The 24571-nt window shown below is 38.0% G+C and overlaps 1 protein-coding gene across 4 annotated transcripts in view; it reads right to left on the bottom strand.

The window, feature by feature from the left end:
* DROSHA (drosha ribonuclease III) overlaps window positions 1-24571 on the bottom strand; it is a 120088-nt gene that overhangs the window by 55950 nt on the left and 39567 nt on the right. For 2 of the 4 annotated variants that reach the window (XM_069555966.1, XM_069555967.1), the window contains 6 exons: window positions 19792-19863; window positions 18098-18179; window positions 16791-16865; window positions 7231-7400; window positions 2152-2276; window positions 233-332 (listed from right to left, as the gene is read on the bottom strand). In XM_069555966.1, the coding sequence (XP_069412067.1) occupies window positions 233-332; window positions 2152-2276; window positions 7231-7400; window positions 16791-16865; window positions 18098-18179; window positions 19792-19863 (624 nt within the window). The remainder of the gene's footprint in view (window positions 1-232; window positions 333-2151; window positions 2277-7230; window positions 7401-16790; window positions 16866-18097; window positions 18180-19791; window positions 19864-24571) is intronic. The other 2 variants (XM_069555969.1, XM_069555970.1) reach the window with 1 other exon arrangement.

Raw genomic sequence — 24571 nt, 5'->3', positions numbered from 1 at the left:
ATTCATTCCCAATATCTATTTAAAAACTGGCCTTTTTAAGGAGAAAATATGGTCCCTTAGCTACTAAAAGATGAAAAAAATCAGCATACTAACATAAGGAGGGGAGTGAAGTGTGATTTTTTTTTTTTAAAGTATCTTTCCATCTTATTCTAAAAGTGTGGTGTAACAACAATCTCAGATAAACCGGAAGTACATCATCATTAGTCATAGGTGAAGAGGGTCCGATACCAACCTCCCTCTGTGCCAGCTTCTGCTTGTCAGTCTGTTTGACTTTGGGACTATTTGCTAGGAGGTGGCGAAGCTTAACATAACTCTTCCACAGTTTCTGGTACCTGAGGAAAAGGACACACGGACGTCTCAGACGAAAAGAAGGCAAATCTAAAACGCCATAAAGCCAGGTGTTCTCACAGGCCTGCTCGATCATAAATGTATTCCTGTGAACATCCTTAATGGCTGCAGATCTTCATTCTAAGGAAGGACGTGGTCTGGAGGAATGGAGCAGCTGGATGACCAAGAGTCATCTGGAATATATGAATAAGCTGATCATTGCCTACGTGGGTTGAAAATGAGGTGTCACTATACGGATGAATCTCTCTGGAGGCAATTCCAAGAGAAACACACAAAAATTGATAGAAACATGTATGGTTTCTCATTGTTACCACTTTTAAAGTAACACATTTAAATACATGCTTTCTGATGTTTGTTGAAAGAAAGACCCCTTACTCAGCAGATATTGTCAGTGTCTGAAACGCTTTCACTGAAAGTAAAAGCTAGAGAATATGAGAAAAGAGAACCCTCCTCATGATAATACCCAAGATACACAGATACTCACATCCATTTTTCCACTGGGAAGAGAAAGACAAATGGTATATAGCAATTTGTATATACCATGACAAAAATAACCATCTTTGAAGTCAAACATGTTATAACCTCGATCAGCCTAACGAATAAGTTAAAGTATCCTGAGAAGGAAGAGAATATACAGTTTTTTATCAGTTCACACTCCTGCCAGCTGAGAGTCCACATGAGCCTAATCACATTCTACTCATACTTTTCTGGCAAGAAGGGACTTTCCAAAGATTTTCTGTTATATTGAAACTGCTCCTTTCTTGGCCTTTGCTGGGTCTCTCCTTTCTGATAACATTTTTTATAGACAATGGAGGAAAGAAAGAAGTACTTACACAGTGCCTGGCTCATTGCTTCATACTTTTATCCAAAGGGAGGGAAAAAAAGAACAAAACCCTTTAGCCTCTTCTAATATATCAGCCAGAATTGGATTTATGAATTGAAAATCTCCCATGCCCTTTTCTCCCATTATGAATCCTTTAAAAAAATTAAATCAGGAAATGGTTTGTTTGACAAAGTAGGGAATCTAAACGCTCCTGAAGACTCTAATGGCGCTATTTCCCTTCCCACACACCCTCATTTTCTCCCAGCAAAACACTAATGTGCCAGTTGGAAAAGAAAGTGAAAGTGAAGTCGCTCAGTCACGTCCGACTCTTTGCCACCCCGTGGACTGTAGGCTTCTCCGTCCATGGGATTCTCCAGGCAAGAATACTGGAGTGGGTTACCATTTCCTTCTCCAGGGGATCTTCCTGACCCAGGGATCTAACCCGGGTCTCCTGCATTGGAGGCAGACGCTTTAACCTCTGAGCCACAGGGAAGCCAGTTGGAAAGTAACATCAATTCTAAGAGACAGAAGTCATGGCTTCTCCTTCCAATATAACCCTTGACTTTGCATGGGATGTTGAGCTCTTATTAAGATGCCTCCCCAGAATCAGAACTCTACATCAATGCAGCAGTGCTAGGAACCAACATGGTGCTACTTTCTTCTAGAGAGCACTGAAAAAAATAAATAAAAATAGTAAGTTCTATAATGATGGATAAAGGAAAATTCCTTAAAGGTTAAAAACATACAGGACTCATATTAACCAAGACTGCTAAGGATAATCTATCGAATAATATGTAGAGAAAATAATTCTTCAGGAGTCACCATAACTTGTTTCATTTGGTAACCTAAACTTGGAAACATGGCTCATTTCAGATCTTAATTTTTAAAAAGAAAAAAATCCACTAAAGAGGATTCCCTGCTAATTTCAGCTGTTGGTAGAAGGTGAAATTGGCTAAGACAAACACCGAGAAATATCTTACTGTGGGTCTCCAGCATAACTCAACTGTGCAGGGCGTATCCCAAAGTGAACGATAATCGGAAAAGTAATCACATCAGGGTTGAACTGTTCACGATCCAGTTGATCGATGCGGACAGAGCTTGGTTTCTAAAGAAAGAGAAATCAAAGCCATTTATTCCCTTAAGAAGTCTTTAAGTATTGACTTTAATCTAAGTAGGGAAGAAATTAATCGGATTTTTCCCTAGGAAAGCCTCATCCCCAAAGGGAAAAAAATGTCATTAAAAACCTTTAATCATAGCAACTACACTATATAAAAACTATAATGTCACCCCTGTAAATGAGTCTGTGCCATTCGGCATAATGAACGACGATTCTGTCCTTTTCTGCCATCCACATAGAAACCTTTAAAAATTAAACTTTTGAAAGGACACCTAGTCACATATAACTTTTCCTTAACCTCTCCAGAGGCACAGAGGGAGTATTCCACATGAGCAAAAGAGACACGCTGGCTTATTCTGCTTTAACTGCACATTTCAAATGGAAAGCTTATTTCTATTCAGCAGGCACAGACAGACGCCTCTATATAATTTTTTTCCCCATTAATTCTCTGTGTACGTTGTGTATTCCTTTAATTCTGTACCTTTAAATGAAAAGGTATGGTGGTACAAAGACCAAATAATTAAGCTTCTCTTATTATGTCCATGGAGGCCATTCTTAAATTTTAATAAGAGAAGACTCAATTTTCATAAGTTTCTTTTCCAAGTCTAATTTAAAAAAAAAAAAAGAAGAAGAAGTGAACAGCTTGGTTCCTTCTTAAGTTACTAAAGTATGAGGATCCATTTGTAAAACAGCTTTCATCCTGAATACTTAAGTTTGTGAAAAGATGGTAAAATCGTGGAGAGTATGTTTTAGCAACTCCTTGCTTATACTGAACACTCAGGGCAGTCCCTAATTAGAAGCTAAATTCTGACTAGAAGATTGTAGGGGTGTGTGGCCCAGTTGCTTCAGAGCTAGAGGCTACAGAATTGATCCCCATGGAAGCTAATAAGCTTCACTGTATTGCCCAGTAATGCCCAACAACTATGACTTAACAGTCTGGCCTGGTTTGTCCAAGACACAATGCTAAAACTGGGAAAGCCCTCAGCAACTGGGACAAGCTGGTCGCCCTACCCACAAGGATAGTCCAAGTAGGTGACCAACTATTCAATAAAAAGATTAGTGCAAATTCATCCACATTAGTGAAACAAACAAACAAACAAACAACCTTAGACTTCAAAGAATATTTAAATGTCATTTAACAATCAAAATTTTACTAGTATCTTGAAAAATTGATCTTTGCTCTCAAAATTAATAACTAGGTCAAAAAGACTCTTCTGAGTCAAAACACTCTGATGTTCTTTCATGCTCTTCTGCCTACCAGAACCACAATTAAAGTCTCTTCCTGCCTCTGCAGTCGCCACAGACCAGATTATGCTGGGCTTCTCTTTGGCTCCATGCTATAGTATCAGGGTTTCCCAGGTGGCCCTAGTGGTAAAGAACTCGCCTGTTAATGCAGGAGATGCAAGAGACACAGGTTTGATCCCTGTGTCGGGAAAATCCCCTGAAGGAAAGCAGAGCAATCCATGCCAGTACTCTTGCCTGGAGAATCTCATGGACAGAGGAGACTGGTGGGCTGCATGTTCAGAGGGTCACAAAGAGTCGGACACAACTGAAGTGACTTAGCATGCATAGTATCAACAGAGGATATAGTGATTTAAAATATTTGTGTGTGTGTGTGTATGTGTGTGTGTGTGTGTGCATGCGCGCATGCACTCAGTCACTCAGTCATGTCCAATTCTTTCCAACCTCATGGGCCGTAGCCCGCTAGGCTCCTCTGTCCATGGAATTCTCCAGGAAAGAATAGTGGAGAGGGTAGCCATTCCCTTCTCCAGGGTATCCTCTCGACCCCAGGATCTGCACTGCAGGAAGATTCTTAACCACCTGAGTCACCAGGGAAGCCCTTTAAAATATCTGTACTATTTCTTATTTATAGGCGGACAGGGGATGAAGTAAGATCTAGACTTGGCCACACCCTACAGTATCCATCATACTATTTTTATATTAGAATAAAATACATTCTCACCAATGGCTAAAGTGTTCCGTAGCAGAGGCAAAGTACCTGGGGAGGGAGATTAATTTTAAATTCTGCAGCAATAAAGTACTTAATGGGACCATGATGATTTGAAATTTTTAATAAATTCCCCAATATCCTTATCACTGGGCAATCTTTCAAAGCAAGCACTTCATAGGACAAAATATGGCGCCATGTCTATTCTGTCCTATTCTCAACAGGATATAATGAAAGAATGTTTCATGATACTGAGTTTTCAGGACACTTTTCTCCTCTGCACTAAGACTAAATAGCAAATACTAAAAAACAAACAAACAAACAAAAACTACCTTAAACATGTCCCAAAGCTTGGCACCCAAACCTAACTTTCTTATTTCCAATTACTTTCCAGCATAAACCTTTCACCCTGACTAACCTGTGGTTTCCTCATTATCTTCAAAACTGGTCATACACCAACTCAAGAATGTTCATTCAAATGTGCCAATGATTTATACAATTCCTTGATTATTTAAAGACCACAGTAGTGTTTATGAAGCATCCCTGGGAGCCTGGCCTAGTGATCTCACCAAACACTACAAGCTTTCCTGACTGGCTTTTTCAGAGATTGGTCCACTGATTCAATAATTCATCACAGACTCCTTTCATATGGATATGCTGTAAGTCTGCAGCTGGACAAGCATCATATATAATCTATATACTTCAGTAGCACCTGGCTCACGTAGTAGTTCCTCAACAACTGAGCTGAATGATGATCATGGCAATGGAGTAAATATTCTCTATGCCACTGGCTCAAAAATGAGCAAGGAGTGAACCAGAAGCAACTGGGGAGTTTTTTTGACTACAGGTCATTGAGCCCCGTTACCTGGAGTATATGGGATGGGGTCCATCAGGGCATTCTTGTATTTTCAAAAGCTCTCCAACTGATCCTAGGAGTTCAGGAAATTTTAACCATGCCATAGAAGGGAGTCTCAAGGTAAAAGTGCTTCCACAGTAAATCATGATTCTTCAAGCTGACCCACCAAGGTAAAAGGGATGTCTCGCACCACCATCACCCCTACTCAGTCCTCTGACCCAACTATAAAACTAACAGAAAAATGTAAATTCACGCAACTGTTTAAAATAAGAAAGAGTAAATCCACAGTCACACTCTCATAGTGCTACGATTTTGTATATTTCTTTTACTCTATCTGTGTGGCTTAGCAATATAATAGTACAAATTGTATAACTTTTTTAGTGTTAAACAAGTTTCATGTTTAAAGACATTTTTATTAAACACTTTCACTTTCTAGATTTGTTTAAAATAATCAGCATTAGCTGGAATGTCTGATTTGCAAATAGCAACATTTTGTTTGTGCAGATGTTACTGTCATGCTACAAAAAGTTGATTTAGAGTTTTTATTTTTATGAATCAAGGCTATTAAGCAATTTGGCAGCCTTTCTAAAACAACAGCTTTGTTTAAATAGATTACTCTGTTTCCTTACATAGTAGTATTTTAATTCTTCACTTTTGCAAAACTTTATACAGATAAGATGCCAATATATAACTATTTTATGAAATGATAACATATTTTAGAGGAAAAAAATTTAGTAATAAAACAGCGTGCTCTTTATCAGAAAAAAAACAAGCTATCTATTAATTATCTTTTGGTTTTTATGTTTTAACTTTAAAAATGGACATGAGAAGCAAAATTTAAAGGAATAAATTTAAAAAACATTAATAAAAATTAGACAAAGGATGTCAATAAACCATTAACAGAAGAAAAACTTTAAAGATCAACATTTAAAATATCAAGTTTTGCTAGAAACCAAAATAAAAAGAAAACTGAGCTAAATAGTATCTATTTTTTCCCCTACCAAATTGACAGTTTCTTGTTAAACTAGTATAAACAGTATGAAGAAATGGTCAGAGTGTGAATTTTACAACCCTCTTGAAGGTAATTTACAAAGTATCAAAAGCTTTAAAAATGTACATACTTCAAGGAATTAAATGGACACATTCAAACAGAAATACATACATACGGAAAACATGTTTAGTCACACATACACAAATTCAATACAGCATTATTTGCTATAGCAAAAATCTGGAAGCAACTTAGGTGCCTGATAATATGGGGTTAATTATGTAACAGTGGCTTTTTTTTAATTACATGCCTAAAGAAATGTAAAACAAAGGAAAAATAATAACTTTGTGCTTGTTCCTGGAGGAAGATAAGAAGGAAAAAGTCTGAATATTAATATTGAATAGTATGATGCCAATTTTGTTTCAAAACAATATGAAATATGTCTTACTAGAAAAGTGAATAGTATTATCTCTGAAGAATGGAATTATGGGCAATTTTTCTCTTCTTTGGGCTGTTTTTCTCTTTTTTTAATTATCTATAGAGAGGATCTATTACTTTTATACTCAGAATAAAATTAAAGCTGAACATAATCTAAAAACTTCAAAATTCTCCATAATAAGTAGAATAAATCTACTAAGCAGATGAATGGGGCTTCCCTGGTGGCTCAGAGGTTAAAGCGTCTACCTGCAATGCGGGAGACCTGGGTTCGATCCCTGGGTCGGGAAGATCCCCTGAAGAAGGAAATGGCAGCCAACTCCAGTATTCTTGCCTGGAGAACTCCATGGATGGAGGAGCCTGGTAGGCTACAGTCCTTGGGGTCACAAAGAGCTGGACACGAATGAGCGACTTCACTTTCACACCTTCAGTTCAGTTCAGTTGCTCAGTCGTATCTGACTCTTTGAGACCCAATGGACTGCAGCACGCCAGGCTTCCCTGTCCACCAGCAACTCTTATGGCTATATATATGCCTACAGATATGCCAATATTATATTTTTCTTATGTACTAAATATTTAAAGGAAAAAAATTACTCAAAGGACAAGAAGCAACGAGTACTTAAATCTTTAAAAACATTCTGTTAGCATTTTTTACAAAACACTCAAACCTGAAAGGAAGGTGACTCAGTCTCTGACCGTCTACACCAGCACATACCGCTCCAGGGTTGGTGACGATCATGCCTTTGCATTCTTCTGCGTATTTCTGCCACTCAAGTTCCTCCCACTGAAGCATATTGGCAATCTCCTCTTCGGGAACAAGGGCTTTGCTACACCGCAGTAAGTAAAGGAGGATCTGGTGCATAGACAGCACTTCTTTTCCTCCATCTCAGGTGACAGTGGAGAGAGAGGGAAAAATGAGAGTGCTCAATGAACAGCCAGTCCTCTACCCAATCAGGAAGAACAAGACAACGAGAGAAGAGCACTTGTAAAAAGGTAACTTAGAATTTACTTCATTAAACCATTGTTTAACCGGGTGCCAAATAATAGGCAAGCCATTTGTTTCACTGATGAACAGGGCTCATAAACCATCTCCTTATGACAATGGCAACAACAACATTACAAATGACAAAAGGCTCTATTTCTGAGGTAGGAATATAAAAAAAGGTGCCTACCTAAATAAATTTAAAACCACCTAGTGTAAAGAACCACGGTTTATAACATACAGAACCATCTTATATTTTAAATATTTGATCAGTCTTTATAGGATAACAGATGAAAGTTGACGTTACTGATTTAAGGAAATTCTAAGCTTTTATGAGATACTTATGGATGTTTTCAATAAACTATTGTTGCATTATGGTCTAATTTTTTGGTGTTAATGTGCTGCACCCGCCATGAGAAACAGAACTAAAGAGCTTATACCAATATCATGAAGATCATTATGGAGTTAGTACATGGAAAATATACCAAGTATTCTGAGACTTAAAGAAGCATATATTACCAAGCACAGAGGATAAAAACAACAAAGAGCATAAATAAAGTACCTTGGAAAAACTCAATTAATCTGGTACTTCGTGAAGCAAAGCCACTCATCTAATATGCACATTAATTTCAGGTTCACAGGCTTCTGCCTTCTCTTTAGGTTTAGCTTTTGTTTTTTTTTTGTTTTTTTTTGGCCACATTGTATAGCACACAGGTTCTTAGTTCCCCGACCAGGGACTGAACTCATGCCCTCCTCACTGGAATCACAGAATTTTAACTACTGGACTGCCAAGGAAGTCCCCGAGTTTATTAGCTTCTTGACCAGTACGTACAACCAACTTTTCTCTGCCTAGTCCCACCCAAAGGAAGGACAAGAGCCCTGATGGTGTAGAGAACAATAACTGCTCTCCCCAAGGTCATAAGACATGCTAGAAACAGTAGTATAGGGCCAAACACTTCATGGAGAAACAAGGGGACCAAGATGTTGGAGACAGGCAGGCATAAATGAGGGGGTCCTATTTGTGCTAGAAGAGTTTATGACACCCAAGGAATCTAGGATACTAGAAAATGGAAGAAGATAAAAGATTTTAATTTGAGTTGCTATGGGCTAAGATCTTAGGCTTATACTTCTAAAACAGAAGACAGTAAGGATCAAAATTTCTTTCTGATTTGTGTTTTTCTATCTCAGATGCTGCTCTGGAATTAAATGGCATTGCTGCTATATGGCTACTATATATGTAGGAATGCATTCATTTATTAATCTAAATACACATTCATTCATTCAATAATTACCAGCACCTATTATGTAGCTGGCCCAGGAAACACAGTGCTAAACAGCTGAAACTCTTACATTCCAGAGGAGAGAAAGAAACAATAAAAAACAACTACTTAATAATAGATCAGAGATGAGGGCTCTGAAAACGGATCAAACTGGGCAACTATACATAAAAGGGTGATCAGGAAAGATGTCTTTGAAGCAGAGGAGCTCCATGAGGCTACCTGGGAGAGGAGTGTCTCTGGTAGAAAAAATAGCCAAAGCCCGAAGGTGAGACTGATGTGTTCCAGGAACTGCAAAGAGGCCAGGAGGAGAATGCAAGAGAGGCAGCAGGGAAACCAGATCTTGCAAAGCTTTGCAAAGCACAGTAAGCTCTCTGGAAGTGACTCTCAGATGGGAGCATGTTTTTCACCATTCTGTGCCTGGCACTATGAATGGTCCCATGTAACAATTATGGAAAAAAACAAACAAACAAAAACATAAGCTCCAGGACTTTAAGAAGCAAGCTGGCTAACGATGATTAATCACAACGGTTCCTAAGGAATCTTTGCAGGTAACATTCTGAAAAGACTTCTCTTAATTAAAGACACTGAGTCTCTTCAAAACAAAAAAGAAGTAACTAAAGTAGAAAATACAATCAACCTACATGAGGACATGTTCTGTCTACTCTTACTATTATTCACAGCAGCAGAAAAAAATGGCATGCCTCATTACTAAACATCTGCCTTAAAACTACAAGTCACCTTTGATTAACAAACTTCCATGGTTAAGGACATATTTCTCAGACTCCGTCTCAACAGACATTTTAACCTGCCTGCATGTGACATGACTTTCTCAATCAATGATGTTTTCCCCTTTGCTAAGGAGCCCAGCAAATCATTATGCTCCTTGGTCAATCTGAGTCGATGGTAATCTCTGCTTCTGGGGGGAGCCTGAAGTGAGCAGGTGGCCAAGAGATCTCTAAAGCCAGAGCAAACTGACTTACGCTTGCATGTGTTAATGTAAGGAGCAGCAGGGATAAAGGAAACCTAGCCCTCAGAAGAACTGCCATACTGAGGAGATTCTAGGAACCAAGGAAAGGGTAAAACACAGTAAGATTACTAAAGAGCACTGTGAGCTTATAAGGATACATCAGAGGAGCAGAGTGTTGTTTTGCTATAAGGATTAGAGAAGAACATTCAGATTTTATTTGGGAAGGTTGGAAGGAGAAAAGATATGTAATTCTAGCTATACACATTGGTGCTAGAACCCACCCCACGGTTACAAGTGGCCAACTTCAGGACACTTCAAATAAATGGGAAAAGGACTAAGGGCACTGAATTTAAAGGGAAAAGAATAAAAAAGAATCAAAGAGCTACTGAGAGGGAGGAACACTTAAACCTGCAAACCAAGGGCACTGCCCGATTTAGGAGAAGAGTACCTGCGAGATAAACGAGGAAGGCCACCAAGTGCTCTGAGAATGCGTCTGCCTAGTTTGGGTACAAAGGTGCTGATGAGGGAGGAGAGATTCATAGCTGCATGGAACCAGAAAGAATTTTTTTAAAACATACACACATCAAGTGCGAGGTAATGCTAAAGGAGAAACTATAAACCCATGTTGAAAATTGTTAAATATTTCAAAAAACAGCTAAAATCTAAAAAGATAGATATTTACCGGTGTGAAAAAGTAGAAACTCAGGACAGATAACATGAGGTGAAACCCTTACAGGAATATAAGGAAAGGTAGACAGAACTAGAGAGTCCCACAGAGCCCATGGGGCATGAGCTCCATCCCTCACACCCAGCCTGGCAAAAAGGACATTGCAGAAACATTTGTGGGATGACTTTCTGAAGTAGATAAATAATGTGGCCACTTGTTCACAGACTGCCATGAATGTACTAATGTTAATGAATTGGCTCTTTTGGTTTGTCTGCTTTGCTACATGTTTATGTTGGGGATTTATGGAACTATGTCACTGAGGGCTAGGAAGTAATCTTTATCTCATTGGCTGAGATAAATAGGACCCGATATAAATGAGAAATTAGAGCGGGTAAGCTAAGGTTAGCAGGAATTCTGCCAGCGCTGGGACTGGAACCGTGACAACGGCTCATTATTCGGGAAGAACTGGAGTTTGTGTTTCAGGGAATGAATCTGGACAGTCATTAATGAACTGACAGACTTTATAAACTGTTTCTTAGAGACTTAATTCTCTCAGTTTATATTGCTTGATGATTTATATGGTTATTGGGAGGAGGGGCAATTTGCTAGGGAATTTGTGTTAAGAATATACTGGTTAAATGAGTAGTTCTCAAGAGTATAATACTCAGTTTTAAGGAACATACAATACTGTCTTTCCCTACACTGAGAATAACTATATAACTGCATTAATTATGTCTCCCAAATATTCCTACAGGACACCTTTATATAATCTTAAGTTTTGAAAACTTTTATTAATAGCACAGAATTTTCTCAACTCTCCAAAAACAAAGCTACATTAAGACACTGTATCAATTTATGTCTTTTCCCAAACTACACTTCCCTCCTGGGAATTCTGATATAGTTTCTTCCTCTCTGGCCCTCTGTGAGCCATAGCCAAAGGAACTACTTCTCCAAAATGAGACAATTTCCAAAAATCAATCTGCTAGATAGTTGATTTGCAAAACTGATTTGGGATTCTCAAAGCTGTACAACAGCAATGATATAAGCAATCAACAGGCTTTCCTGTAAGTGCAGCCTTTCTATCTTGAATTATGCCCTGCCCTAGCCCTGGCTACAATCAAGATAAAACCTTAAACTGGCTCTAGGAGAGCTCATACCAACTGTCTAACTATTAAAGGTGGAGGTAGGGATAAGGAAAGGAACAAAAATTGAGAAAACTCTTACGATATAAATAAACTGGTTGTTCTGTGATTTGACTTCTGGTAAACTGACATGCACTGAAGAATCCTTGGTTTAGTCTATTAGCTAAACTTTGGATAAATTTGTATAAAGCAACTGAGACAGCTGACTTCAAAGCAGGTCCACTGAGGAACTAGAGAAAAATTGTAATGACTCACAAACTTTCAATCTATGTATTTCAACCTGTTACGAACAAAAAGCCGATGAGAGTAAGAGGACCACGAAATACCTGAAGCACTATAAAAAAGCTGTTCATTCTCACAGGAGTTCAAGTAAGAGGCAAATATTAATAATAACAATGAGATAGCTTTTTACGTATCAGATGCTAGTAAAACCCAGTGTGGGTAGATGTATCAGAAAAGGGTGGTGTCAAAAATGCTGGTTAGAACTACAAACTATGTCCTTTCTAGAGAAAACTTGGCCAACTCTTTCCAAATTTAAAATGTGCATACTGTCTTAACAAATAATTACTTCTAGAACTACACCTTATAAAAACACACAAACGCAAAAGAATAGATGCATAAGACTATACCTGAAGTATTTACAGAGCGGTGGGCGGGTAGTGGGGGGAGGGGGTTGCAGAATAGAGACTTCCAAAATACTCCTGACTACAGGAACTGTAAAGAAAGAAACCTGATGTCTATTCATCTATAGAATGCCACACAGGTGTTAAAAATTAAGACAATGTATGTGTGTGTGCGTGTGTGTGTGTGTCCCCGACTCTCTGTGACCCCATGGACTGCAGCCGCCAGGCTCCTCTGTCCATGGGGTTCTCCAGACACGAACACTGGAGTGGGCTGCCATTCCCTTTTCCAATGCGAATTTTAGTAGTAGTAGTTTAGTCGCTCAGTCGTGTCCAACTTTTGTGACCCCACAGACTGTAGCCTGTCAGGTTCTTCTGTCCATGGGATTCTACAGGCAAGTATACTGGAGCAGGTGGGTTGCCATTTCCTTCTCCAGCATATTTATATAGAGGATGTCTGAAACAGCTGGGTAAAAAGGTTAAGTTGTGTAACATGTTTAGTGTTATCTCACTTAAAGAAAAAAGTATAATTCTCTGTATATAGGTTACAATAAATACAAATCAAACCACTTATAGCACCTACTGATTCCCACATGTCTAGAAGCTGGTGTTCACTTTTTTACTTCATATACTTTTGTACTGTTTATATGTGTGCGCGCGCACACACACACACAGAGTGGACACAATTAAGGGCAAAGGTAACACTTCAATTTTGTCAAGAAAGAATGGTGTTTTCAATAAATGGTGCTAGTCAACTGGATGTCATATTGAAAATAATGAATCGTGACCCATATCTTATGTTATTTACAAAAACAAATTTGAGACATATTATAGGACTAAATTTGTAGAAAACATAGGAGAACATCTTGATGACCTAGAGGCAGGAAAAGTTTTCACAAACAAGAGACAAAAAGCTCTAAGGAAAAAGGAAAAATAAGAATTAAAATTAAGAATTTCTGTTCATCAAAAAATAATCACCATTAAGATGGTGAAAAAGCAATCACAGAGAATGTATTGGCAATACATATATTGGCCAAAAGACTCGTATAATAAGTATATGTAAAAAATACCTACAAATAAACAAGAAAAAGGCAAATAAGACAACAGAAAAATGAACTAGAGGCTCAAACAGGCACTTCAAAAGTCAACAAGGAAAAAACAAAAGTCAACAAGGAAATGGTCTATGTATGAAATGGTGTTCCATTTCATTAGTCATTAGAGAAATGAAAATTAAAACCATACTGTGATACCTCTGATGCTCATCAGACTAGCTAACTTGAAAAAGAAAGAAAAACGCCAAGTGTTGGTGCAAATGTGGAATAACCTGAACTCTTATCTATACTGCACACGGGACAGTGAAAAGGTACCATCATTTTGGAAAACTGTTTGAAAGTATCTACAAGGCAAAATTTAAAAACATCCAGAATTTCCACTCCTAGGTAAATACCCACTACAGGAAAGCATAAATATGCACATCAAAAGGCACGTACAAGAGTTTGTGAACATGCGTGCTATCTGAAAGAGTCAAAAACTAAAAATATACAAATGTCCATTAATCACAGACAGGTTAAACACATTTTAATTTAGTCACACTGTGTAATACAACACAGCAATGAGAATGTGCCAACTACAGTTAACTATAACAGGTATTTCAAAAACAAAATAAAGAAGAAGATAGAAACAAAAAAATATATACAGTTCTAATTTTTATAGTTCAAAAACAGGTAAAACTAATACATGGTATTTTCAAGACAGAATAGAGGTTGCCTTAGGGAGTCGAGTGTTGACTAGAAAGGGGCTCTTCAACGCTGGTAATCTTGAGTGAGGGCCTGGGTACACAGTCATATTCACTTGGTGAAAATTCACTGAATCTTATGACAAGAGCACTTTTCAGTATTTGTGTTCTACTTCAATCAAAGGTTTATTTTTCAAAAATGAGAGACAATACCAAAGAATGAGTGAAAACCACATTCACTTTCATTAATAACAAAATATATGAATATTTAACTAAGGCACTCTTATGACCGATTAAATAAAGTCTGTAAACAAGTATTTACTGAGCCCCTGCTATGTGCCAAGGAATATGTTAGTACTGATACAAGACAGACAGTTAACGCCTCAGCCTCATGGAGGAAAGAAGCAAATAAACAAAATCCAAAATGTGAAGGAGACTAATAATTCATTTTTTACAGCGGCATAAACTGATGGGATTCTTTTGATAAGAAATTTGGTACTATGTATCATGGTCTTTAAAAAATATCCATCTACTGGATGAATTACTAAAAATTAGGATGCAAAACATGTATCAGTATGATGACTAGCGTGTAAAAAAGTTATTAAGGGAAAAAAATGAAAATATACATCAAAATGGACACACCATTTTGAACTCACCATTTTCTAAAGATTTTTAGTGAAGTCATATTGTGAAAAACGAATCAACCATAATTTGCCATCCAATAACAAACTGCATTTTATACAGAAAAAGGCATTTTTCTGTATCCTTCTGAGTTGTTTTTTTTTTAAGTAAAAATAGTTTCAAAGAAAGTCTAATGAAAAAGTCAATTCTGTTTAAAAATAAGCCAAGAAATCTTTTTCTTTACAACAACCTGAGTGTCATCCCTGCATAGTTACAAGAAACATTTTGTGAGAGTTGAAATCCCACAAAGTAAATACCTGACACAGGATTTTTCTTTAAGATGATTTTAAAATAAATGTCCACATTCTCTTAGAGATTTGTTTGGTCATAAAATTCCTAGAGGCAGATAGACACAGAAAGGAAAGGCTTTTCAACAAACTCACTCTAATACCATTTTCTCATAAGTTTACCATTAAAGCTCCATTACAAAATCAAAAAAAAAAAAGGACCTCTCAATAAAATGAAACCAGGGGACTTCCCTGGCGGTCTAGTAGTTAAGACTCCATACTTCCACTGCAAGGGGTTGGGGGAGTGGTGATGGTAAGAGGGCCACAGGTTCCATTCCTGGTCAGGGAACTAGAATCCCACATGCTATGTGGTACGGCCAAAAAACAAAATAAAAAAATAAAGACAAAAAGAAATAAAATATGCAGATATACAAAAGAAAATGTTTTGAATGCATTTTCCAAACAAAATAAACATTAACAATAATACTAACAATATGATTAATGCTATGTTAAAATAAGCCACCTTGACTGAATGGACTGAGGAGAGGATACCAAGGACAAAAGCTGGAGGAAAATCTACACTAGAATGAATAGATGAGATAAAAGCCACAAAGGACGAATCAGAGAGCCAGAAGGTGAGTAAGGAGCGCGCAGCAGGCAGAACACACTAAAAGCCCAGGTATCATATCAGGGAGGAGATGCAACTGAAGCGTGTCCACTGGATTCAGTCTGACATCAGCAGCTACAGTGGGGTGAGGGCATGTAAGGGGGAGTGGGATGCCATAGCAAAGCCAGGCTGTGAACAGCCCAGAATCCAACAGGCTCCTGGACGGCTTCTGAGGCATGGGGGAGGCAAGTGCTCCCCCACATTCATGAGGAGGGGAGCATGAGTGTGACGCTGAACTTGTGAACTGCTAATATGTAAATGTGGGCAGAAAGCTGACACGCTGAAAAGCTCCCCAGCTGAAATTATAAACCACAGATTTACTGCAGCAGTCATTTTTTTTTTCCCTCCTGTATCACCGAGAGGCCCAAATTATCAGAGAAAAAAAGGCAAATGGTTGAACTGACATTTCCACAGAAGGTGGTGGTTATTAGCACAAGGGGCTGAGGCCACCAGAGCTGAGAAACAAAAGTCAGAGGATAGGACTGAAGCAGGAAAGCAAAGAAAGGTGGCTGCACACATTGAGAAAAAAGAAGATTCAAGCAGAAGCAAAGGGAACACGGAAATGAGGAACTGGAAGTGTAAGTGGATGGCACCAGAAAGTGAGACGCGAGAATGAGAGTCCAGGGAATAATCCACTTAGGACGGTGAAGATTTTACAAACAAAAAGGCATCCAAAGCCCGACCATTTAAAAAAAATTCTAGGTACAATGCCATATTTCACAGCTAGCCTCTTGACAAAAATTTTAAAAAGTTAAAATATTGCTTTAAAAAACATAGCAGTCATATATTTACTTATATATATGTAACATAAATATTATATGTAATTAAATATATATTTCATTTCATGAGAATAAATTGTTCTTCACTATAAAATGAACAAAAGTATATGTCAAAAAAGAAAAAACTCCCATAATACCACTATCTTACTACAACTGTTACTGCAGTTATTTTTAGCATAGTTATAATCATATTGTTTATAAAATTTCATAAATTGTTTTGTAATTAACTATATGCATTTTTAAAGCCACATACATTTTTCCACTTTAATTTTAATACTTGCATGACATTTTATCAAGTAGACTCTTAAAATTTTGAAATCAATTCTCCCACTGCTTATCTAATTTGGGGCTATCATAAATTATGCAGGGGTATAAATCAGCATGTATAATATTACATTTTCATGCCTCACGGGAGAAGTAGATAATTAAGTGTCTGAGGTGGGAAAGTTGTCCGTAAAGATTGAAAGGAGAATGGCTTATTTTCAGATGTACAATCCCACCAGGTCACTGACAAGCCAAAAGATTTACCTGGAAGAAATCTTACAAAACGTGGCATGAAATGAAATCTTGGACAGCAGGGAGGACTATCTTCAAACAAAGGACCTAAAGCAAACAAGTGAAAAGGAAAGAAAAAATAAATAAAACTGCCTTGAGAAACAAACACTGAAACTTAATTCCCAAGATTTATGATAACTACAAAAAAACACCAACACCAACAGAAGTAGGGACATAACAAACACTGCCCCCACTCCTACTCGATAGCTAAATCAATCAGGGGGTAACTGCCACAAACATCCCATGAAGACTGCAGTGCGGAGACCCCCCCAGAGAAAGGGAAGAATGAAAGCCCCAAGGATATACACAGTATACAGCATATACAGTAAAACTAGTTTTAGAAATTCAAAGATATAAAGATTTTTGTTATAACTGAACTACCGCATGATAAATATGCTTGTGTTTTCGCTGAGTCCCATTTCAATCAATACAACTGGGGGATAAAACAGAAATACTATTCAAAATTTGGTTTGAAAAGCTGTTTATCAACAGACTGTTTTAAAAATAAATAAATGTCTGATGGAATAGAGGCATTTCCAAGAGTGAATTATTATCCAAGAACCAAGTATCAAGTTTTGAACTGATGTAGCGTACAGTGTCGGAGAAGGCAGTGGCACCCACTCGAGTTCTCTTGCCTAGAAAATCCCATGGAAGGAGGAGCCTGGTGGGCTGCAGTCCATGGGGTCGCTAAGAGTCGGACATGACTGAGTGACTTCACTTTCACTTTTATCTTTCATGCATTGGAGAAGGAAATGGCAACCCATTCCAGTGTTCTTGCCTGGAGAATCCCAGGGATGGCGGAGCCTGGTGGGCTGCCGTCTATGGGGTCGCACAGAGTCAGACACGACTGAGGTGACTTAGCAGCAGCATACAGCATGTGTGTGTTTTAAGAGTTAACTAAAGTTCTGTTTTAATGAACTGTCATTTTGGAAGAAGTTTATTACAGTAAAGTCCAACAGACTTAAGATATTAACTAATGAGATTTCCCCAATGCAGATAAATCAAGGTTAACATAACTGATACCATCTTCCTAGGTACCAGTTACTTAAAAATTAATGGTAATCCTCCATAATGGACATGGTCCATCTGTAGTTAAATGAGACCCATAACAACTCATTTATGTCAAATGATAAGAAGCATGCCTATGAATAATAAACTTTTCCCTGCAGTTCAAAACTGAGAGGAATTTCAACTATGTACCCCCACTTTTTTATAAGAGTTTTCACATAAACCACAACATTCTCCCACAAGCACTACACTTTTCTTTAAATCCTATTTACCTTTGAGATTCCAGTCATACAATTCCAAAATATCTCTGAATAGGAATAATGAAAAGAGTTCAAGTCCTTTCACACAAAAATTCTGAAAAATAAACCAGAAACTCAAATTACTATAGTACTGCAACTATATATTAACTGATGCTTCAGCTTGTTTTAGTCAAGTGTTTTAAAAAGTGTCTAATGCAACTGTACTAAAACAGTTTAATTTCCTAAAAAACTTGGCCACTATCCTATAGTAGCTCAGTGTCTTAAAACATTAATGAACTAAGCAATAATGTCATTAGAATTCCTAAGAAAATGTGGGCTTGGACCTTCTCAATGTACAAATAAAGTGATGTGAAATTTAAAAATCAAAGTCTCTTTTATGTCATATTTTTCTAACCCAATTATAAAACATACTAGAATCTCTTAGGGACTTTCTGTTAATTCAAATTACACACTGAGCAGCCAGCTCTGATAGATGTGCCCCCAGCACCGGCCCCCCCCCACCACCTCTGCTCACCTCCACCCCTCAAACACACCCACAATCACTATTGCCAAGTTACCATAAATTAGTCTCTGTGCCAAAAAAGTTCCAGCTCTTAATGAAGGCAAATAAAGGGCTACGAAAAACGACAGAACTTTGTACCAAAATTTCTGCTGTAAACAAGCTTAACAGATGATATATCTGCCAGTGAGACTTGTCTCATAATTCTTCCTCCTACTTGTTTTGCTTGGGGTTCATAAATCACCCTGCGTGAGATCACGCCAGAAGCCATCAACTTTTACAATAGCAAATGAAGGCTTATGACCTTAAAAATCAAAAGGAAGCAAAAAAGCCCTTCCAAGCTGAAGAATGAAGGGGCGGCCCTTTCTCCTTAACTCTTTTTGAAAGACAGGTAGAATTAACAGGACTTGCCCAGAATGAAATAGGTGCAAACTAAGCATGCGTGTCATGCTCATCAATCCCCATGGGTGCTCTGCTGCCCTCGACAGAGCCACACTGTTAAACAAGGTTTGCAAGAGAAGCCAGGGGCTCAGGAAATCGACCCCGACTCCAACACAATGTTAAGTGCACAAGCTTGTTTGCTGTCTAGTTGTTATTTCTTAGTGTGATTTGTTGACACCACTAAAGTCAAGATCAGGCAATGAATCATTCTGAGATTCACATTAATCTTGCTTTGGAATTTTAAACCTCTTGCATATATTTAGATAAATCTGCTGCTGAGCATCCGCAGTGAAAAACAATTAGGAAAAATATGTAAATATATGGGAAGAAAAATGAACCAAGCATTGATCTTGTCACTGGAGATAATGAATAAGATTATTCCAACAGTTATCAGATTCAGTTTCACTTTTCTAATTTCCTCTCTGATAACGACCAGTAACCAAAAGCTGTCCCTTGTCCAAAACAAACTAGAAGCAGATGTAATGTTACCATCACATAACTTTCAGTAGCTGCAACACAGAGGAGAAACGGGTTCAAAAATAGGTCAAAAAGTTGGAAAATGACCTGAATTTTAACCTCGTTCCTAAAGCTACATCTGACTACAGTTACGTCTGACTGGTCTTTTTCAACAGTGAACACAGTACTTTAAGAGTATCCTTACGGCAAAAAGCCAGCGCTGGTCAAGTTCAGTGCTTTAAAGACAAATAACTATGGAATAAACAAAAGAGCAAACTGCATCCAGCTGTTAAATAATCTTCTCTCTTACCTCAGGCATCATCTCTTCGATGAAGTGAATCGTGTAGTCTATGTTGAATCTAATTACTTTACACAGTGGAATCTGTAATAATAAGAAGGAGAGGGTCCGTTTCAAAATGCCTTCCTGTGCTCATCACTGTACACATGTTGGCTACCTGACCCAGAAGGCCATGAACCAAATGAGAAAGTTTCACCTTAATCTAAGCTGCTAACAATACTGCACATGAAGCTTGACCACAACTGCTGGATTTTAATGCAAGAACCCAGCTGACCTGGTCTCTACAGGAAACCTGCATAATGCTGGTGTTTAATTAACTGTATTAGCAGCAGCAACACAAACATGACAAGAACTCATTAAATCCAAATATATTGCCTCTAAAGAATTAATAAAACCACAAATACTTCTTTCTCTCGGGTTTTTAAAACCTTTCAGAATCTTCTGTTCTTCAGGCAGATCCGGGATAGCAGGCGGACAATTCATCAGTTACAGACTCATAAGTCACTGAAGTACACACAACTCATGCTGCCTTTCAGGCTCTAGAGCAAAAGCAATCACGGCAATAAAAATAATAATAGCTAACACTTACTAGCCCTGTTTTACTGTTTCATATACTGTCACTCATGTAGCCATCCTGTGAGATAGGTACAATTATTCTCCCTAGTATACAGTGGAAGAAACAAAAAACAGAGAATCAGATACCTTGCCTAAGGTAGTATGTATGTGTGTATGTGTTGGTCGCTCAGTCGTGTCCGACTCTGCGACCCTTTGGACCATAGCCCACCAGGCTCCTCTGTCCATGGGATTCTCCAGGCAAGAGTACTGGAACGGGTTGCCATGCCCTCCTCCAGGGGATCTTCCTGACCCAGGGATCGAACATGTGTCTCTTACATTTCCTGCACTGGCAGGTCGGTTCTTTACCACTAGTGCCACCTGCTAACAGGTATCTGGTGAATTAGAAACCCTTGCTCCTGACCCCACTTCTAAGCCACTAGGGTATCCATCTCTCATTATCTGTCCTAATACTGTCCTAATAATATCTGTCCTAACACTCAGGGTATGTGTGAAGATGAAGGAAAGCGCGGATGAAATAAATCCACATCTGTCTTGCTTTACAAATGTATCATCAGATACCAGCCTAGTGCCCAGATTTAAGAGGTTTTCTCTAGGCCTATTTCTGAATGAACGGAGGACTGAGAAAGGGAGGGGTGTGAGGTTACAGCAGTGGTTTGGCTGAGTAGCTGGGGAATATAATAGACTCAGAAGCCCTAGAGATGTGTTAAGTAGGCTTTTCTGGCCACTCGATCTGTCCATAAGACGATTTTATATAAATGTCATCGTTTTTACAAACCACAGCAATTAGCAAATTTTAATTCCACCAGCAAAAGGAATGGTAAGAAAAACAAACAGTCTTACAATGCCATCTACTGGAAATCTTTTTCCCAGAAATGAAGTTTAGCTCTTAGGTGCTTTTTTTTTTTTTTTAAGGATAGTGGCTAATTTAAGTGAAATTCATAATTAACTTTAATAAGAGATCCATTTTCAACTTTCTTGTGGTAATGGGTTCTAAACCAGCTGAAGCAACATGCTAAGGCCACTATCATTTTTAAGTTCTTCTTTCTTCTGACAAGCATTTAAAAATATTTGAGCATAGTTTATGAATAATTTGTACAGTTATTCACAGTTTTAAAACACATTACTAACAACCTATAGATCCACAGATACTCTAAAATAGGCCACACCCTCTATCTTTTAAAAAGGAGGGGATCTAAGAGAAAAGCATGTAAGCAAGCATAGAGCATGATACAGTGTAACCTGTCAATACCATTAAAAAAAACAAACAAAATATTAAATAGTATAAAGTACAAAAGAATCAAAAAGGAGGTAACATTTGAGTTGAGTCTTTAAAGACGAGAAGGAATTTTCCAGATCATTCAGAAAATTAATTGGGAAAGAAAAAGGTGTTTGTTTATTCTTTTAAATTAATTTTTATTGGAGTATAGTTGTTTTATAATGTTGTGTTAGTTTCTACTGTATAGCAAAGTCAATCAGTCACAGATATACATGTATCTCCTCCCTTTTTGATTTCCTTCCCATTCAGGTCACCAGAGTGCATTAAAGAATAGGAATTTAGTTTCTAGCAAGACAGAGAAAAAGGAGCTGGGGCCAAAACAGGTCATTTAGCTCTTCAGTAGTGAAATGAATGGAGACAGAGACACAAGGAAATTCTAGAAAGTATGAACTATATTCTGCAGAGCTTATAAACCAGGTTAAGGATTCAGAGCTATCCTTATGGCAACAAGAAGTCATAAAGTAAGAGACCAACACAGTTTCACATGGTTGCTGTGTAAACAGGGTGGGAAGGGTATACAGAGGAGCAAGGCAAGAGACCAAGAGTCTAATGGAACAGCCCAGGAGCCGAATGAACAGAAGTCCAAAGGAGGAAGGGGGAGAATTTTAGACATAGGAGATGGGATGGAAATACACAGCAACCATTCTGACCTGGAAATGAGAGAGGAGAGAGAACAGAGGATAATTTCCAGGTTTCTCGCCTAAGGGAATAGATAGGCCAGGATGACATCAAAACAAGGAAATTCACTTAGGGTGTAATCCTAAGTCCCTTAAACTCAGTATGTAGAGAAGATGACCAGTTCAGTTTCACACAAGCTGAGGGTGAGGTACCCAAGGGGACATCAAGGCGGGTGTGTCCAATGTGCAATCTGAAATGTGAGTGTGAAGCACAGAGCTGTGTGTCACAGATATAAATATGAATGTCAGAACACGCATGAGAGGAAAAAACATGGGTGACATTGCATTACGTGGGGAGTGCATTCAGGAGAGAAAAGGACCAGAGCCCTTGGGAAGAGTCAAGAGGCAGAGAAAGAGCACAAGTGTAAACTTACTCCTTCCGCTCTGTGCAACAGCAGCTCTACTGATGATTAATGCAACTACAGTCCCTTCCTCAATGACTTCAACTAAAGTCACTTTGAGGGACTCCTTCTTTAACCTCTCCTCTTACACATGCTGTATTTCCCTTGGGGCAGTCACCCATACCACTAGAGCCCTTCTCACACACAAATTTGGGAAGGCAGAGTCTCCCTTTCTATTCAAACTGTCATCTCTAAGGCTCAAAGAGATCTTGTCCTTTTCCTGTATATTGGGAACTCAGTTGATCGAGAACTCAGTCGGCCAATCAAACAATATAAACGCCCTTAATCTTTTCTTAAAACATGTTTGAGTAGTGACTAACACTAACTCCATCTCATCCTACCAGAAACAAACCAAAAAACCATTCCTAAACTTCTATATTCTAACTCTACTATTTCCAGGCACTAAATGACTACAATCCAGGACAATGAGGCCATTGGAAATGGAAAGCCAATTAAGGCAGCAGGGAAAGGATCATGGCATTTCTTTGTGCTTTTAAGGGTGGGAGAAAATATTATGTATGTACTACACAAATCTAGGTAACCATAGTTATGTTATCGAAGTCCTCAAAAACACCAGGTATTATAAGTAATAACAAATGTACTACATAAATAGATAAAATTCTCCTGGAATGCTCTATACTTAGCCAACAAAGCTTTCAATCCACTTTAATTCAAGAAGACCTTAAGAGAACCTGTCAAAACTAAACTGGGTTGAGATTCTAACGTTACCATCATTTACATGTTCTTCATGCTGATGTGTTCTCTCTGGCAAGAAAATGAATCAGAATAGTAAAGCGATTTAATAATTCTTTTTCTTGGGAGGCTATTTCAAATTCAAGAAGCTTTTGATGGATCTAATTCCTATGAACTGTACAACACTTAGCTTAAAACTCGATTTATTTTATCAACATCTCTAACATAAATGATGGGGCTTATCTTCTCATTACAGAGTTAAGTTCTCAAGTTCTGAGAGCTTGAATTTATATATATATATATATATATATATATATATATATATATATATATATATGCTGAAGCCAGGAATTTTTCAGTCCTATCTTCTATTTTATAGCAACAGTAACAACTGCAGTTAATTTCACACTAGCAGCCTCTCAGTGCCAAAACCTTGTGTTGAGAAACTTTAATAAAGCTCAAAGAATCACTTCCAGGTCACATAAGTACCAAGAATCAGTTAACAAAAAAAAAGAAGAATTAGAAGAAAAACTCAAATGTCTGTCTGACATCTTATCCAAAATAATAAGTGCCAAATGTACTATATATTAAACATGATAAACACTTTTCATGTGTCATCTCATTTATTTTTTATAAAAGCCAGTAAGAGTACCATAACTAATAACCTCTACTTTACAGATGAGAAAAGTCAAGGTTTATAAAAATTGAAATGTCAAATCATACAGCTAATAAACAAAATCACTAAGGTTTAAACCGTCTCTGAAGCCATACAGCTTCCTTCTTTAAGGTGACCCTAAAAGTTAAAATGAGATCTATATTCCTCAAAGGGAATTAACAGATAACACAGATAATTTTCAAGTATTTTCATGGTAACTATTGTATTTGCAAGTCCTCATGTGAAGAGCTGACTCATTGGAAAAGACTCTGATGCTGGGAGGGATTGGGGGCAGGAGGAAGAGGGGAGGACAGAGGATGAGATGGCTGGATGGCATCACCGACTCGATGGACGTGAGTTTGAGTGAACTCCGGGAGATGGTGATGGACAGGGAGGCCTGGCATGCTGCGATTCATGGCGTCGAAAGAGTCAGACACAACTGAGCGACTGAACTGAACTGAACTGAGGGAAAAAAGAAAGAAAGGTATAATGTAGGGGCAAGTTGGACTAAATG

Source organism: Ovis canadensis, chromosome 16 (genome assembly GCF_042477335.2).
Source record: "Ovis canadensis isolate MfBH-ARS-UI-01 breed Bighorn chromosome 16, ARS-UI_OviCan_v2, whole genome shotgun sequence".
In the NCBI taxonomy this organism is placed as follows: Eukaryota; Metazoa; Chordata; class Mammalia; order Artiodactyla; family Bovidae; genus Ovis; species Ovis canadensis.
The sequence above is the reverse complement of the archived record's forward strand: the minus strand, read 5'-3'. Positions and strand labels throughout refer to the sequence as shown.